At 52.3% G+C, this 17,774-nt stretch overlaps 1 protein-coding gene across 2 annotated transcripts in view; it reads right to left on the bottom strand.

Annotated features, from left to right (window-relative positions):
* Nucleotides 1-10,240, bottom strand: part of AHRR (aryl-hydrocarbon receptor repressor) — a 70,311-nt gene extending 60,071 nt beyond the window's left edge. Inside the window, exons 1-2 of one of the 2 annotated variants that reach the window (XM_023751812.1) lie at nt 10,139-10,240; nt 2,205-2,278 (exon numbers count right to left, since the gene is read on the bottom strand). In XM_023751812.1, the coding sequence (XP_023607580.1) occupies nt 2,205-2,278; nt 10,139-10,225 (161 nt within the window). In that variant the 5' untranslated portion in view covers nt 10,226-10,240. The remainder of the gene's footprint in view (nt 1-2,204; nt 2,279-10,138) is intronic. The other variant, XM_006081438.3, reaches the window with a different exon arrangement.
* Between the last annotated feature and the right edge of the window lie 7,534 nt (nt 10,241-17,774).

Below are 17,774 nucleotides of genomic sequence, written 5' to 3'. Positions count from 1 at the left end.
CCTCTGAGGAGCAGGTTCTGCCCAGGAGCCGGACACTCGTGAGTCCAGGCAAATGCTCTCTCCTCTGTCCGCCCCATGCTCCACGACTTTCTCACCCACACCTTCCAGGAGAAAGATGGGCACCCACAGACCCATCACCCACCCCAGAGGGCAGGGCCAGACCAAAGCCCCACAGCCCTCTGGCCTGGCAAGGAGGCCGAGGCCACAGCTGGAATACAGGGATGTAGCTCACACCCGAGGAGGGGCTGTGGGCTCGGGTGCCCTGCATTCAAACATCAAAAACAGAAGTCGTCTGGCCCCCAGTTTCCTGGAACATGTCCCTGTGGAGATGCTCGGCACGCATGCACACACCCAGCTGCTCCCCATGAGCGTCCTGAATCCGAGTCTAAAATGCTCGATGCCGCTTACATCAGGGAGGAAAGGACTGATTATTCAATAACAGTGTTAATAACAACATTCAAACTTTTTTAAAGGAATCCATAAAAGTTGAGAAGAAATATTTGCAAAATTCTCTTATAAACATGAAACATTTCTAATGATGATGTAAAATTAACCACAAAGGAAAAGATTAATGCATTCAACTTTATAAAAATTAAATGTTTCTGCATGGCAAAGGACACCATAACTAAATCAAAACTGGGGAAAAGTATTTGAAACACACTCAAGAATTAGTCTCCCTGACACACAAGCTCCTAAGGATCAAGAAGCACAGAAACATTAACAACTTAATAGGAAAATGAGCAAAAGTTATCAACACAGTTCGCAGAGATGGAAATGCAATGGCTCTTAAACCTCACTTGTGACTAAAGCATCCAAATACCAAAGCCTGAACCACATATGTGCCAGCTGGGGAAGAGGCACACCTTGAATGTGGGGCAGTGTGGTGACCTGTCAGTAGTGGCACAGATGCCCACACCGCTGACTGAGCAGTCCCACGTGAGGCATGAGTGTGCATGTTGGGCTGGGCCTTAATTTACCTTCTTGCAAGCTAACAACCTGCTACTGCTCCATGGGTGCTGGCAGGAGGCACAAGTCTGCGCCTTCTGCCTTGCCCTCACCCAGGTGCACATCGCTCCATTCTCCAGCCGCCCTCCCCTGCAGACCACGCCGTGCCTGTGTTCCTGGCACCCGCCCCACCTAAGGCCTGTGGTGCCCTGAGGCCACAGGGGCCACACGACAGACTCAGGTGACAAATCTGCTTGCCAAAGTCCAGCCTCACAGGCCTTTGCTGCCTCTCCTTGGGGCTGTGGAGCCACACTGCTGAGAACCTCACACAGAATCCTGCAGCTGCATGAGGCCAGGGGGCGGTCAAAGAACACAGACCCACACACAGGCTGCTGACGGTGTGCACCCACACACACAGTCCACGCACATACGCAGTCACTCAGAACTGTATTATACACATGCACACACAGCTGAATTACACACACACTCACACAGCTATATCGCACACACACAGCTGTATTACACACAGCAGTATTACACACACTCACACAGCTGTATTGCACACACACAGCTGTATTACACTCACACAGAGCCCCAGCCGATGGCGGACACCTGCAGGACTCCTGTTGAAGGAGCCTGTGGGCCACTGGGATGCCACTCTCTGCTGACCCCCAGCAGGGCATCCCCTAAGCCCTGTTATTCCCGCAGCTACCACAGACCTCACACCTCTGTGGCCCAGAGCTCCACTGGGCCAGCCACAGGCAGGCGGAGGGACTGTGAGCAGTGGTGATGTGGTGGAAGGGGGCCTGGAGCCGCCTGTGGCGGGGGTTCTGGAAGCTCCAGGCAGGGAAGATGAGCCCCCACTCCTTCCATCTGTGGTGAGGCTCTCAAAGGAGCCCTGGGTGGGTCCCAACTGAGGACAGGGGGTCACCAGGGCACAGAGGGGGTTGGGTGCTCACCACTGACGGTGACATCGCAGCCCTCCATGGGGGCTTCTGGCCGAATAAGCATCACTGGGCCTCACCTCACCGTCATCAAAGTCAGAGCAGCTACAGCAGGCTCTACAGCAGTGGCCACCTACAGGCGGGCAGCGGCGGCCTCCTGCTGCGGGCCAGTGTGCACGCCCTGCCAGGCCTCCCAGGTCCCTCCATCCCTCAGGCAACCGTGACCAAAACCTCTCCTGAAATTCACTTTGCCAGTGAAAGTGCACACACCGTCCCCCTTCATCGGTGACAACCAGCAGAAAAAGAAGGTAATACGTTACTGTTTCTGGACGGGCTTCCTTCTCTTCCTCCCTGCGTACATGCACTCCCCCGGCGGGATCATCTTCGGCCTGGAAAAGAAGGGAGCACCTGGTTGGTCATGTTGAAGAGGACCCAGGGCCCACCCGACTCCCCGCACCACCCAAGGCAGCAGTGTTAGCTGAGGTCCCTGTGCCGGGATCGAGGTGTCATGCTGCCCTGCACCCCCTGTACAGGGGTCCCAACTCCTCCATCGCCACTCGAGCAAGTTGGCCCACGGCACTTCCTGCACAAGCCTGCGCTGCCCGTGCCTCCTCTCACTCAGGGCACACCGGCAACATCTCCCCTTCGATGGGCAGCATCACATTCCCAGCCTGGCCCGAGGACCTGCATCACTGCACCCTACATTGAACACCCTGTGCTCTTGCCCCTGCCTCCCTCGGAAAGCCTGACTGTGGGCAAATGTACTGGGCCTGCCCTCAGGACGCAGAAGCCGATCCACGTGGACCCGTGAGCAGGACGCACAGCCAGGGCACAGCGGCAGGCTCCGTGCAGGCCCAAGGCTGCGTGTCCTCTCTCGGTGGCCTCTGTGGTGGGTCTTCTTCCTCTTCCCATCCTCCCCCTAATGGCTCTGAAATCTGGGCCAATAGGCTTCCTCTTTTCTGTGTAAAATCTGTCACTTAGGCCACAGTGCGGGGCTTCCACTTTGGTCGCTAACTCACAGCTGCACCAAGCCCAGCTGACCAAACCCGCCAGCCTCCACCAGCGCCGCTGGACAGAGGTGCCCCAATCCAAGCAGTGGCCCTGAGGGGCAGTCACACTGTCTGTGCCCTGAGGCTGGTCAGCGTGTCAATCACTTCAGGCTTCTGCACAGCGAGGATGTCTGGGGCCTCACATCCTGCAGATATGACCACTCCTGTGCAGTGACCACTCAATGCCAGGTTCTGGGCCCACAGATGTGGAGAGGAGGTCAGGAGCCCTCACCTGGCCTCAAGCGCCTGCAACCTGGAAGAGGAGGGAGACTCAAACACAGAACTTCCACTCTGTGCAGAAAGTGCCCTGAGAATATCAGGTATGTGTCATGGACCCACTTCAAATACACGCAACACACTGTGAATATAAAGACATCAGCAGGTACAGTAAGTGGATGAAAAAAGACACATCATGCAAACGCTAATCAAAGAGGCTGCAGTAGCTGCATGAGTATCTGACAAAGTAGACTTCAAAAAGGGGATATTCCCAGGGACAAAGAGGGATATCACATGATGACAGACGGTTCCGTTTTCCAAGAAGACACAGCAATCCTAAATGTGTGTTCACCTAACAACACGGATGCTGCAAAATACATAAAAAGGTAATTCATCAGAGACTGCAACACTGCTCTCTCAGTAATTAAGACAATGAGTAAACAATACCAACAGGATATGGATCATCCAAACAACAGACATGAACGAATTGGAACTTAGAGAACACTCCATCCAACAACAGCAGAGTACACATCCTATCATTCATCAAGGTAGATTACATTCTGGGAATTAAAACAAATTTAAAAGAATAGAAATGGTATGAAGTATATTTGCTGACAATTATGGAATTAAACTAGGAAAAATACCAAAAATTCCAAAATATTTGGAAAGCAACCTATGTCTAAATAACCATAGGTCAAAGAGAAAGTCTCAAAGAAATTTAAGTCTTTTGGACTAAATGAAAATGAGAATACAACACATCACACTTTGTAGGTTACAAGCTGAGCAGTACTTTGATGGAAACTGATAGCATTAACCATTTATATTAGAAAAAAATGTCTCAAATCAGTAATCTAAGTTTCCACTATAAGTAACTAGAATAAAAAAAATACAAATCAAGCAAAAAGATGGGAATAATAAAGAGGAAAAAATCAGTGACATTTAAATAGAAACATGGAGAAAAATCAATGAAAACAAAAGTTGGTTCCTTATAAAGATCAACAAAATTTATAAGCCTCTAGCCAGACTGATCAAGGAACAAGGGACATCACTATAGACCCCACATACACTAGAAGGAAAAGAAGAGAATACTTCTATGATACTGCTATGAACTTAGTTGTTCTCCCTCCCGCCCCCCGCCCCGCCCCCGCTCCGCCGCATATCCATATGTTGAAGCCCTAATCCTCTATTTGACTATATTGGAGACAGCACTTTTCAGGAGACAATTAAGGTTAAATGGGGTCATGAGATGGAGCTCTGTTACCCTGGTAAGAAGAAAAAGAACTCTCTCTTTACCATGTGAAGGTGGCCATCTGCAAGCCAAGAAGAGACTCTCACTGGAAACCAAATCAGATGACACCCTGATCTTGGACTCCCAGCCTCCAGAACCATGAGAAATAAATTTCTATTGTGTAAGCTGCCCAGTCTACAGTGTTATGGCAGCCCGAGTTGACCAAGACACACACTATACCCACAAATCCAACAATTTAGGTTAAATAGAAAAATTCCTTGAAAAACACCAACTACCAAAACTCACTCAAGAAAAAATAGATAGCATGTTTAGTCCTATGTCTATTCTGAAAACAATGGTTTCACTAGTAAATTCTACCAATTTAAGGAATAAATAATACTAGTTCTCTGCAACCTCTGGCAGAAAATGAAAAATAAAATAAAAAATTGCCAACTCATTTATAAGTTCAGTATCACCTGTTACCAAAAAGCAAAGACAATTTCGAAGAGAGAAAACTACAGACCAATATCCCTCATGAACAGCCCATCCATGAAGAAAATGACACCTGGGCACAATCATAATCAAATAATCAGCTATAAACAGAATAATCTTTAAAACAGTCAATGGGCAGAGAAACAAAGGTGAGAGTGACAGCAGATGCCTCGTCAGAAACATGCGTGCCGGAAGACAGTGGGGCACTAGCCTGAAAGCATGGAGAGAGAAAACACCCTGTGAAAATACCTTTCAAAAATGAAGGTGAAATAAAGACTGTTTCAGACACATGAAAGCTGAAAGAACCCAGCTGACCCAACTAGAAGAAATGTGAAAGGGTGTCTTCAGGCCAAAGGAAACCGATACCAGATGGTAACATGGAACACAGAATGGAACACAAAGCACAGATTTGTTCCTGCCATTAAATATCTTTAAAAGATAATCGACTGTTTAAAAACAATGATAACACTGTATCATGGCTTTATAACACATGTAAATGTCAAGGGTGTGGCAAGGATAGCACAAAGGCCAGGGAGGGAGGTGGGGGGGGGGGTAAGGGTCCTACACTACCCCTGAAGGGGTAGAAGGTAGCCTCCAGGCTCCACACTCACCCTCCCTGCCAGATCCACACGGATGGGCTGCACCCCTCAAGCATTTTTTCTTTTAAGTTAGCACAATGTGCAAAAGTGAGGGGCTTCAAGTTCCATTGCTTCTGATCTTTCTGTGTGTTTCTGCTCACCACTGCCAGAGGCTGGGACCCAGTGAACTTCACCAAGAGGCTGGGACCCAGTGAACGTCACCAACCGGGGGCTGAACAATACCTTCTCCAAGGTTTGGGGAGGGTCTTTCACATCTAAGTGTGCTCCTCAACTTGCTCAGGCCTGGAGAATCCTTCAGGGTCTCTTTTCACTGTTGGAGCTAGTACTTACTTCTTTATATTTAAGTCTCTCAAATCACACACAAAAAGATTAAGGGTATAAAAAGCTAATTTTTTAAAGTGCACATATTTCAGAGATAGATACTAAAACACATATGAAAGAAATAATATGTCAGGGATTTGCTTCTACAACGAGGGAGCAGAGTGGTGTCTGAATGGAATTGGATCAGCTAATATGGGTGGTTGGCCATCTATGCTGGCTGAAGAATAACTTGGGCTCATTACAAAATTGTGCCCACTTTTGTAAAAGATGTGAAAAGATCCATAATAACTTTTCAAAGCACTAAAAAGAGACAAAATGTGCCATAAGAATAGGCATACTGCAGTCGATTGGTTTTCAACAAGGGTGCGAAGGCCATTCAATGGGGAAAGGACAGTCTCTTTAACAGTGGTGCTGGGACAACTGGGTATCACAGGCCGGAGAATGAAGATGGACCCCTACCTGACAGCATATAAAAAAATTAAGCAACATTAGTTAAAAGACCAAAGTGTAAGAGTTAAACTATAAAACTCTCGAAGAAAACATAGGGCTACATCTTCAGGACCTTAAATTTGGCAATGAATTCTTAGAAATGTTATCAAAAGCACAAGTAAGAAAAGAAAAAAATAGACAAATTGGATTTCATCAAAATTAAGACTTGTGCTTTAAAGAACACTCTCAAAAAAGTGAAAAGACAGCCCACAGAATGGGAAAAAAACATTTACCAATCATATAACTGATAAGGATCTAGTATTCACACTATACAACGAACTCCTACAACTCAACAACAAGAAGACAAACAACCCAATTTAAAAGTGGGCAAACAATTTTATTAAATTTTTTTCCAAACAAAATATAGAAATAGTACACAAACACATGAAAATATGCTAAACACCATCAGTCACTAGGGAAATGTAAATCAAACCCGCTATAAGATACCAGGTCATATCACTGGGATGGCTATAATCCAACAAGTCTTGCTGAGGCTGTAGAGCAATTGGGACCATTGTACACTGCCAATGGGAATGTAAAATGGTGTGGCTGCTGCGCAAAACAGTGTGGCATTTCCTCAAAAGGCTAAATGCAGAGTCGCCATATGACCCAGCAACCCCACTCCTAGGTGGGTGTCCAAGAGAACTGAAAACCTGGCACACAATTGCTCATGGCCACATATTCACAGGAGCCGGAAAGGGGAAGTAACCCAAATGTCCATCATCTGGGGGATGGATAAACAAGGTGTGGTCTCTATAGAGTGGAATATGACTCGGCCACAAAAGGAGTGAAGTTCTGTTGCTATAACATGGGTGAACCTTGAAAACGCGGCGCTATGTGAAAGAAGGCAGACTTGAAAGGGCACACATTGACTCCGTTGATATGAAATGTCCAGAACAGGCAAATCCATAGAGACAGAAAATAGATTCATGGTTGCCAGGGGCCGGAGGGAGGAATGGGGAGTGAGTGCTAATGGGTACAGTTTCCATTTGGGGTGAAGAAAATATTTTGGAATTAGACAGAGGTGGTAATTGCACAAATAAAAGGGTAATATGCTAATTAGGCCAGACATCTTCCAGACGACCTTCCAGTCGTCCTTTCTGGACAAAGCCATGGTGGCGGTGGCTGTGGCGGGGCCGAGGCAGAGGTGGTTAGCGGCGATCAGGCCAGCAGGGGAGAGCAGTTAGGGGAATCAGGCTGGCAGGCAGGTGAGCGGTTAGGAGCCAGCAGTCCCGGATTGCGAGAGGGATGTCCAACTGCCGGTTTAGGCCCAAGGGGTCCCGGATTAGAGCGGGTACAGGCCAGGCTGAGGGGAACCCCCTCCCCACCCACTGCACGATTTTGTACACCAGGCCTCAGGGAGCCCTGAGCCACGAGCTGTGGTGGTTGAGCCGGGATAGGGTCCAGGTGGCCACAGGCTGGAGCAGGAACAGGTGGATGGATGGTTTAGAAGACCCAGCCTTCTCAGGCTCACCGGTACCAGAGCCACCATGCCCACACTTTTCAAGAAGCCAGGCCCTCGATGGCTGGACACCTGTATGCAAGACCCTCCCATCTGAACTGCAGGCCTTTCAACTCAAACAGGAGAGTCCTGAGCCAGCCTGGGGGAGAGCAGGCCAGGGAGGTTCCCCTGAACCCCAAGAGGAGCAGGGCACTTAGTAACCAATTCAGCCACCCCTCAAGTTCCAAGGTGAAGGGGACAGCTGACCTGCACCAGCCCCAGGAGACCCTGCCCCAGCAGCACCATTCCCCAAATGAGCCTGAGCCTCGGAGCAGGGATATGAGGTGAGGGGACACCCGGGAAGATGGACAGGGGATCAGGGAACACTCGAGGAAGGGCGGCACTGACCCCCTCGCTCTCCATCCAAAACCCTCCTCCTCACAGCAGGAGCTCCCACCAAGCCACATTCTCCCTGTGTCTCCAGCTCAGTGTTCAAAGGACCCTAAAAACACAGGTTATGGCAAAAAGCACCAAGAACAGACATATCTCTCCAGGTACCTCTCTACTGGGGATATCGGAGCTGACAGTTGCCCCCCACCATTTCCCCAGCCCAGTCCCAGTTTGAGTAACACAGCTTGGAGTCTGATCTGTGCCGAATTCCCAGCCTAGGAATCATAAATATAGGAGGCGGATACCACGCAGTAGGTTCTCCGTTTTACTGAATATTTGTGCACTCTCCTCAAAAAGGTGAAGCCTCCTAGGACGGAACCAACCTTCCCACAGACATGCGGGAGGGACGCAGGCCCCAGCCCAGGGTCAGCTTCCTTCTCCATCTCTGGGGGTCAGGGTCCTTGTAGCCTGAGGCTGCCCAGGGCCAGGTCCCTCCAGCAGCGGTGGAGGCATGCAGGGGGCTGGGTGCCACATATGGGGAGCAACAGGTGCACCGAGCCCGACTAGCCAACTTGTGGGCCTTCGTCCGCCACCAACCTCTGAGCTGATTGTGTCCAGAGAAAGCTGAACTTTTGCACAAACCTTTCTCTTACAAGAGGCAAAAGGAATAACTGTCCTTTTAAGAGAAATAAAAGCAAAAAACAAACAAAATTCCTCCCCACCCAGCAGCACCCCCACCCTCTTTCCACAGGGCATCATTGCTCTGGGACCAAGCCTGGGCAGAAACCACACACAATCTGGGTCCAGACTCCACCAGTTAGCGCCTGGAACTCCTGCTCTGTAAAATAGGGTGACTTCCGGCCACCTCAGGAGACGGCAGAAACCCTTCGCCAGGACCGCACCTGCCCACCAGTGGGACCGCAGAGTCTCCTCCACCCTGTCTAACAGGCTTCCACCCAGGAGCCTGCAGAGGCCAGGCCTGGCGTGGGGCAGAGGCTAGCCAGGTTTAGGAGCTGCCTCTGCCAGAAGCCCCTGCAGAGTGCCCTCAGTGGAGAAGTCCAGTTCACAGCTGTCAAGTACCCAGAGCCTGGGGACAGATGCCCAGCGCACACTTAGGACCAGAGGCCATGGCTGGTCCCACAGAAGCCACCTCCCCCGCCCCCACGAGGACACCCACAGCTGGAGGCCTGCTGGATGCTTCCAGGGGACAAGTACCTCCGGCCCTAGCCCTGGGAACCAACCAGGAAACAGGAGGGAACAGGGGCTGATGGGCCAAGGCCTCTGACCTCTGACCCTGAATAGCACCAGCCCCTCCCAACGGGGGGTCACTGGGGCACCACCAGGGTGGGCAGGTCCCTGAGGGTCTGTGTCACTCACAAAGTATCCACAACCTGGGATTTTCAGCCACTCAAACCAAGACTTTAGGGGGGAAACTTTCTTGGTGCCACTAACTGAAAGGGAGCGAATTCCTGGAACTTGGGCCCTTCCGCCCTTCCCAAGTGTGAGAACCAAGCCCGGTGCTCCATGCCAGGAAGCAGGGGCCGAGCTGTGCCAGGGGCCGAGCTGTGCCACCCCGGCTCTGGGGGCCCCCGGCCCAGCCTTCCACTCCCAGCTGCCCTGGTGAGGGCTCAGGGCATGGGTTCAAAGCCCACCATCTGCCCAAAACATTTCTGAAAGAAACTGGGCTAAGACTGAAGGGCAATTAAACCAACTGCCCTAAGGCGGGTGGGTCACAAGCAGGAGCTTCAAATCCCTGCATGGGGGGAGGGGGAATGGGGACTGAGGCTATTGGAGGGGAGAATTGGGGACCATGGTCAGTGGAAGTGGACAGGCTGTCCTCAAAAGTCCCTTTTTTATTTTTAAGTGAGAAGCTGCCCGTCGGACCCCAGGGCCTGGAGATGTGGGGATGGGGTGGGAGGAGGGTGATCCAAGGAAGGATGGGGTAGGAGGACCCGTGGCAGGAAGGCTCCCCACGAGCGCCTCCATCGCGCAGCGGGGCCACGGAGCCCGCCCAGGGCACTTACCAGGGCCGCTCTGCACGGAGGCTCAGGCGCGCCCGCGGGGGAAGCCCGGGCCGGGAGCTGTGGCAGCGCGGCTGCAGGCTCTCGCATCTCGGGGACCAGGCGCCGCGGCAGCCGCGGAAGGGACGGCCCCACCCCGGCACGCGAGTCCGCCCCGCCCCGGAGCCGACCGACCCGGAGGCGGCAGGGGGCGCGCGCGCGGCCCCTTCGCCTGCCCTGGTCCTCCCGGTCTGTGTGCGCCTCTGCGGGGGTCGCGCCCGGCGCCCCTCTATCCCGGTGGCCTCCCCAGGACCTGTCCGCGCCAGGGTGGGCGGTGCCCTGTGCCTCTCGCGAGGGCCCCATGCTCCCCTCTCATCCTATAGCCCTTGTCCTCAGCGTGCTTCTCCTCCACCTGCGCCCGCGTCGTTGGAGCGCACACGTGCGCCGGGCCCAGGTGCAAGGCTCGGGCTACCTAGCGGCGGGCGGGGGCGCGGAGGTCCCGACCCCAATAGGTAACAGGAGGACAACGTGTCCGGCCCCGCCTGCTCCAAGGGGTTGTAGTGGGAATCAAAAGGTTTACAAACTACAACATTGTAATACTTTGGACCCTGAACTTCCCAGGAACCCCCGCGTCGTTCGTGCGATGTCCCAATCCGGGATAGTTGGGGTCCCACCGGGTGGGTGCGCGCGGCGTGGACGCCCTGCTCTGCCAACCCGCACGCGTTGGGCACCGGACCCGCACGGCCAAGCGCACGATCCTCTTCCTGACCACCCCTCGGGCACGCTCCCTCGTCCTCCACTCTTCCACAGTGGTCCTCAGGCCCCTGTCCTCCTCCGTCCCGGTGGAGACCTCTGGACTTTTACCCGCACGCCCACCTCGAGGCTCAGACCCGTGTCCTTCCTCGGAGCTTTCGGCACTCACCCTGAGCCCGGCCTCACACCCTGAGGCCCCTGCCCAAAGTCGGAGAGGCCCCCCACACCGCAGCCCACTCTGAGGCACCGTCCTGTCCTCACTGGGTCCTGGGGTGAGGATTAACACAACAAAACAAAATAACAAACAAACAAAGAAACAGTGCAGCAAAACAAGCAGGAATTTATTGGCCGCAGCAAAAACACACTCAAATGAGACATTTATTGAAGTTGGGGGCAGTGACACAGGAAGGGCTGAGCATAGAGGCAGCAGGAGAGCCGGGGCGGGCGGGGCCGCTGGGCTCACTGGGAAGTCAGAGAAAAGGGGGCCTTGGAGACAGGTTCGGGGGTGAGCCCAGGATGCGTGCTGGGTCCTTTGAGTTGAGGGTATTTCTCTCTCTCTTGCAGGTGGAAATCTCAAGGAGGTCTCAGAAGGTCTCAATGGAATATGTATCAGCCTCCCAGGTGTGTCCTTTCAGGGCGAGGTCATTAGTCAATGCAGCTGGTCCTGAGGCAGCCATACTGTTGCTTGTCTGGTTTTGCTGCTTTTCTGGACTTGGAGCTGAAACACAACTGAGGCCTAGATGCTATCTTTCAGGAGGAAAATGGGGGGGGGGGGTGTCTAAACTGCATGACCAGCGATATGAAAGGTCAGAGATCCAAACCCGCGACCAGTGATATGCTAGAGGAAAACAGGTTTCCTGCGGGCGGCGAGGTCCTTGTTTTCCCAGTTTTGCCCCTTGTGAGGCATCCATCTGGGGCTTCCAGGCCCATCATCCTTGCTCTGCTCACGTGTCTAGCTGCCTATTACAACTATACACAGAAAAGTTGGATAACTCTCAGGTTACAGGAGAACTTTAATCTTTTTTCTTTTTTTACTTTTTAAAAATCTTTTGCAAGAAGCATGTGGTACTTTTTTGGTAGTTTTTTCTCTTTGTTAAAGAAAATAAGTAAGCACTTGTTGGAGTAGCAGTGGTGACCTGGGTCAGTGTGGGAAGTCCAGGCCTGTAGAGCCCTTGGATGTAGGAATGAGGGCAGACACCTGGGTGAACACCCTGAGGAATTTGAGCTTTGTAGTAAGAGCCGACACTTCCCCTGCATGGGAAAACGGCACCCCCACACCTCAGGGGACCCCCTGCTAGCCTTGTTGTCCAAACACCAGTCATACCCACCCACCCCATCCCATCAGGGAACTGGCTGCAGCCAGACAGGTGAAGCCGCACAGCCCCAGGTGCTGACGACAGCCAGCGTCCACCTCCCCCTCCTTCCCTCAAGCTGCCCTGGATGGGCACAGGCCATCCACCTCGGCCACCCCGGGTGCAAAGCCTCAGGCAGGAAACGGAAACAGGATGACCCTCCCCAGGTAGGCCGCCTCCCCTGCAGTCCTAGGGCTCCCAGGGGAGTGCCCTTGCTAGGAGCCTCTGGGGACTCCCCAGGACAAAGTGGCTCCCGCCCTCCTCCATCCGAGGCAGTTTTCCCAGGAGCTCAGTGGGCACATCTTCCCTTGGGCAACTTCTTGTTCACACAGGTCCTGGGCGCACACAACAGTTGGCGGTGTACATCCAGGCGTCCCCTATGCCCTCCCCATCGGGACCACCCTGCCCGTACCCCCACCACTCGGGTCCAGGTGCAGCGGACATGCCCCGTCACAGTGCAGGGGCCCTGATCCAGGCCTCCTCAGCACCCCCCCCTGCCCCCGGGGACGCCCATTCTCTTTCCCTCCAGTCAGGACCCCCCACTGCAGATAGGCGGAGTCCTGCTCCCACCAGGTGAGGAGGAGTGCCTGTTTCCTGGTCCAGCTGTTCAGAGTGGCAGGAATGGGTGCTGGGGAAGGAGAAACCCCCAGGTGCCACCCTCTCTCCCAAACGTCTGCATCCAGATGTGGCCATCCCAGGTGAGAGCTCAGTGCTGTGACAGCTAGCTTCATGAGCTGTGACCACTCCAAGAATGGCCCTGCAGCCACTGCGGCTCCCGGTGCCTCCCCAGACTCCACCCGCAGGAGGTCCCAGGGCAGAGGTGGAGAAAGGGGCAGGACCGTCCAGTAGATACCCATCTCGGGAAGCCAGGAGCCCCCACTGGTGCAGGGACATTGAGTCAACTAATTGGAGTTCAAGGGTTGTTCCTGAACACCAAAGGCGTGGTTGTGGCCGACTGGCAAATGGGTACAGAGGGCGAGGAGGTGACATGCTCTCGGGGAGTGGCTGGTCTGACCCTGCCACTCACCTCCACCGCCCACTGTCTCCTCCCTGGTGTCAATAACCCAGCCTCTGGTGGCCCAAAGCCCCCCACAGAGCCCCACCTCTGCCGGCTGATGCATCTCAAAGGTGTGTGTGTGGGGGCGGGGGGGGGGGGAACCAAGTGAACATACTTTGCAGGTTCCTCTGCTAGCAGGAAACCAGATGGATTCCCCACCCGAAGCAGACCTCAGGGTCTCACCCAACATGGGTGTCTAGCAGGTAAGCCACTCCTGGGTGCACTCTCCTTCCAAGGAAGTGGGGAGTGGGAGACCCACACTTGTGAAGAAGGCAGAGCAAAGACCCTTCAGGGTTTGCAGGTGCTGTTCCCTCTGACTGGAATGCTCATCCCTGCAAATTCTGGCTTGTCCTACTCCTTCAGCTTAAAGGTCTCCTTCAAGAAGAGGCCACTTTTGTGCCCTTCACCAACTGACATTTGGGTTTACGGTGGGGGCAGTGCAGGAACTTTCACTCACCTTGTACCCTGCTACAGCTCCATAGTCCATGGGGGAGGGGGAGGGGTGGGGGAGAGGAGAATGAGGGGAAGGGGCAGGGGGAGAGGAAAGGGGGGAGGGGGGAGGATAGAGGAAGGGGGAGGAAAAGAGATGGGGAGGAGGGGGAAAGGGGGAGGGCCAGCTTACTGTACTTTATTTCCTGACATACTTACTCTATTTTATTTCCTTTCTTGCACACCCCCAGCCCGACTGAACAAAGACCCATTTGCTTGGTTTTCCTTGAACCTGCTGTTGTCCTCCACATCCTCTGGCAGCTCTGCAAAAGCTGTCCCTTCCGCAGGGTTCCATGAGTCAGACCGTCTCAATCCCACACACAGGGACGGCTCCCCCCGGGCTGCTGCCCACTCCCTGGCTACCCTGGGCCTGTCCCATGTTGGTTCCGGTTCCTGGAGCCCGGGCCTTCCTCTTGGTTGACTCACATTTGCTGGAGCACACCCTCCAGGAGCTAAACGTGGGGGAAACCTCTTGAAGACTCAGTCCACCTGCACAGCTGGCAGACGGCTAGACAAGGACAGGACTGAAGATGGAAACAGCTTTCCCTCCACATGCCTGACGTTCGCTGCTCCTGGTGCAGCCATCCGTCCCCGAGCCTCACGGGGGCCTGTGCCAGGCCTCTCGGGAGGGTTAGGGTCTCCTTGTCCCCTGTGGTCCTCAAGGCAGCCTTGTCCATCTGCAGTGCCGGACACCAGTGCACCCTTCCTTCCAAACCAGCCTCACCTGTTCTGGAAAATGCCCCCCCCCCCACCTTTGTTTTTAAATTTTCTTCCCTATAGTTTTGTTCTTTCATTTTCCCCTACCAGATATTCTATTTTTAATTTCTACAAGTGAATTCACATTCTGTATTCTTTCTTTCTTAAAGGATCTGTTGGTTTTCTAATGGATGCAGTGTCTTCAGTCATCTCTGGGATGCCAGCTGTAGAGTGTAGGATTCTAAACACTTCAATTGCCTTTCACAAACGTCAGGCGAACTCTGTGGGGCTTCATACAGGAGGGAGCACTGCCCTGAACAGGCACTCTGAGGGGTGGGCATGTTGGGCGGTGGGCATTGCAGGCATGTTCTCAGTATGGTGGTTTCTCTGACCTCCTGCCTGGGGGTGAGGGGCTTGTCCTGCAGGAACCTTGTGGGCAGCCCTCTGTCCCCCTTTGCTGCCACCACCTTCCTGAGCCTTCCCAGGCTCTGCAGGAACTGGCACCTTCTCCCTTCTCCCCTGAATTGTCTGACGCCAACAACCTTCATTGCTGAAGGCAATGTCAAGAGGAACTTTCCATCTGAAAGCCTTCCTCAATTATTGGCAGCTATTTAAGACACCCCTGCTGGCCTATGTGTCACCTGGTGGGGAAAGCTGACAGGTTAGACGTGCCCTCTTCACTCCCCATCTCCCAGTGTGACATGGCAGGGTCAAAACTCCAACCTAACCACTGCCGATCATGTGATCTCTGCCAAATTATGGGCCCTCTCTGGGTTTCCATTTTCCTATCTACAAAACAGGTCAATCTAGACCAATGGATCAGAATAGAGATCCAGAAATTACCCCTTACTTGTGTGGTCAATGATGTTTGACAAGGGTGCCTAGGCGATTCGACGGGAAAAGAAAAGTCTTTCCAACAAATAGTGGTGGGTCAATAGGGTCTCCACAGCAAAAGAATAAAGTCAGACCCTTACCTCACACCATATGCAAAAATTAACTCAAAATGAACCAAAGGCCTAAACATAAAAGACAAAACTGTTAAAAGAAAATGTAGGGGAAAAGCTTCATGATATTGGATTTGGCATTGATATCCTACATAATGACACCAAAAGCACAGGCAATAAAAGGAAAAAACACATTAAAATGTACAACTTTTGTGCACAAAGGACACTAACAAGAGTGAAAAGGCAACCTATCATAGAATGGGAGAAAATAACCACAAATCACATATCTGCTAAGGAATTAATATCCAGAATATATAAAGAGCTCCTACAATTCAAAAATAAAAAGTCAAACAACCATTTAAAAAATGGATAAAGGGCTTGAATAGACATTTAAAGAATATATACAAATAGCCAAAAAGCACATGGAAAGATGCATAACATCACTGAACATTGGGGAATGCAGATCAAACCACAATGAGATACCACCTCACACCCATTAGAATGGCTATTCTTTTTTTAAAAAGTAATGTGAAGTTGGAGCCCTCTGCACTGTTGGTAGGAATGTAAGATGGTGCAGCCACTGTGGATAGTATGGAGGTTCCTCAAAAATTTAAACATAGAATTACCACATCATCCACCACTCCCGGGTACACAACCAAAAGAATTGAAAGCAGAAACTTGAAGATATATTTATCTGTGCACCCACCTTCACAGCAGCATTACTCACAATGGCCGACAAATGAATGAATGAGCAAAATGTGGTACAGGTATATAATGGAATATTATTCAGTTTTAAAAAGGAAAAGCTGACAAATGCTGCAATATGGATTAACCTTGAAGATACTACACTGAGTGAAATAAGCCAGTCACAAAAAGACAAATACTGTGGTGTCATTTATATGAGGTCCCTAGAGTCATCGAATTCAGAGACAGGAAGTAGATGGTAGGTTCAGGGCTGGACACAGGGATGGGGAGTTAGTGTTTCATGGGGCAGAATTTCTTTTTGGGAAGATGGAAAAGTTCTGGAGATGATATAGGTGACAGCTACACAATGTGAATGTGCTCAATACCAATGAACACTTAAAAATAGTTAAAATATAAATTTTATGTTCTGTATATTTTACCCCCCCCCCCACACACACACACACAAACACGTAAGAATCACCACCTTTACCTATTTATCCACCAGGTATGTATGTTCCCACTCTTAAAGGCAGGCATGGGCCAGCTTCCTGGAGCCTCAAGTCTGAGGTCAGACACTGATCAAAAAATCACATGAACACACTCGCACACACTCACACATGTGCACTCGTATACTCATGCACACTCACATGTGCATGCATAAGTCCACACTGCACTTAAGTGCTAGAGAAGCAGCAAACTCCAAGCTGGCTCCAGGCCCATCTGCCATGTGGTGTGAGGGGCTGGGTATGAGGGCACACACCACCCAGCTCCTCAGGTCCCTGCCTTGTGGGCACCTTGTCAGAGGGAACAGGGGGAGACCCAGCAGGGACTCCATGGGGACAGACTCAGCCACACAGCAGGCAGAACGGATCTGACCTCTGCTCTACCTGCAACCCTCTCCCTCCCCAGGTGAGGGGTAACGGTCCCCATCTCTGCCAGCTTTGGGCCCTGGTGGTGACACACCCCCCCCATCCCGACCCCCACCTGCTCCCCTCCTTGGCCAGATTCACCTAGACTGGGACAGGTGACTCTCCCAGCTGGCAAAGGTGACTTCAGTGGTGATCTGGGTGGTGGCCAAGGTCAGGTGTCCTGACTGCTCTTCATGAAGAACTGAGCGAGAACTACAGGAGTCTTGGGCAGATTGTTCATTTGTCCGAAAGTCAAATTAGGAGCTGGGTCAACACATGTTCAAATGGCAAGAGAGGAAGTCATGAGAGCACGTGACCGGGGGCAGTGACCAGAGGACAGGGATGGGGGATGGAGATAGGGGACTTGGGACTGAGGATAGGCGACGGGGGTGGGGTGAAGGATGAGGGAGGAGTTATGGGGAAAAGGGAAGGGGACCAGGGGACAGGGACTGGGTACAGTGGTGGCCTCAGCAGCTTGCCTGGCTTAGCCTCCGTGACGGCCAGGCCAGGCCAGCTGCCGCCAGTGCTTCCTCTCTCATCCCAACACCTGACTCCAAGTGGACCAGGTGCAGCTTGAGCAAAGCAACGTGATGAATGTAACGCTGCAAAAGTCTGTTTCTACTAGAGTGCTGTTGCCTCTCCACCACTGTCCCTGGTTTCTCAGTAGCTGCTGTAAATTCCATGATGGCAAGTCAGAACGAGGTGGCTGGAGTCCCTGAGGTGTGCCTACACTGCCCCCACGTGGCAGACTGACTGCTTGTGGGCTGCGTTTGGTGT

This window comes from Myotis lucifugus, unplaced genomic scaffold, assembly GCF_000147115.1.
Source record: "Myotis lucifugus unplaced genomic scaffold, Myoluc2.0 scaffold_0, whole genome shotgun sequence".
NCBI classification, from domain to species: domain Eukaryota; kingdom Metazoa; phylum Chordata; class Mammalia; order Chiroptera; family Vespertilionidae; genus Myotis; species Myotis lucifugus.
This window is presented reverse-complemented; position numbering and strand designations above follow the sequence as displayed.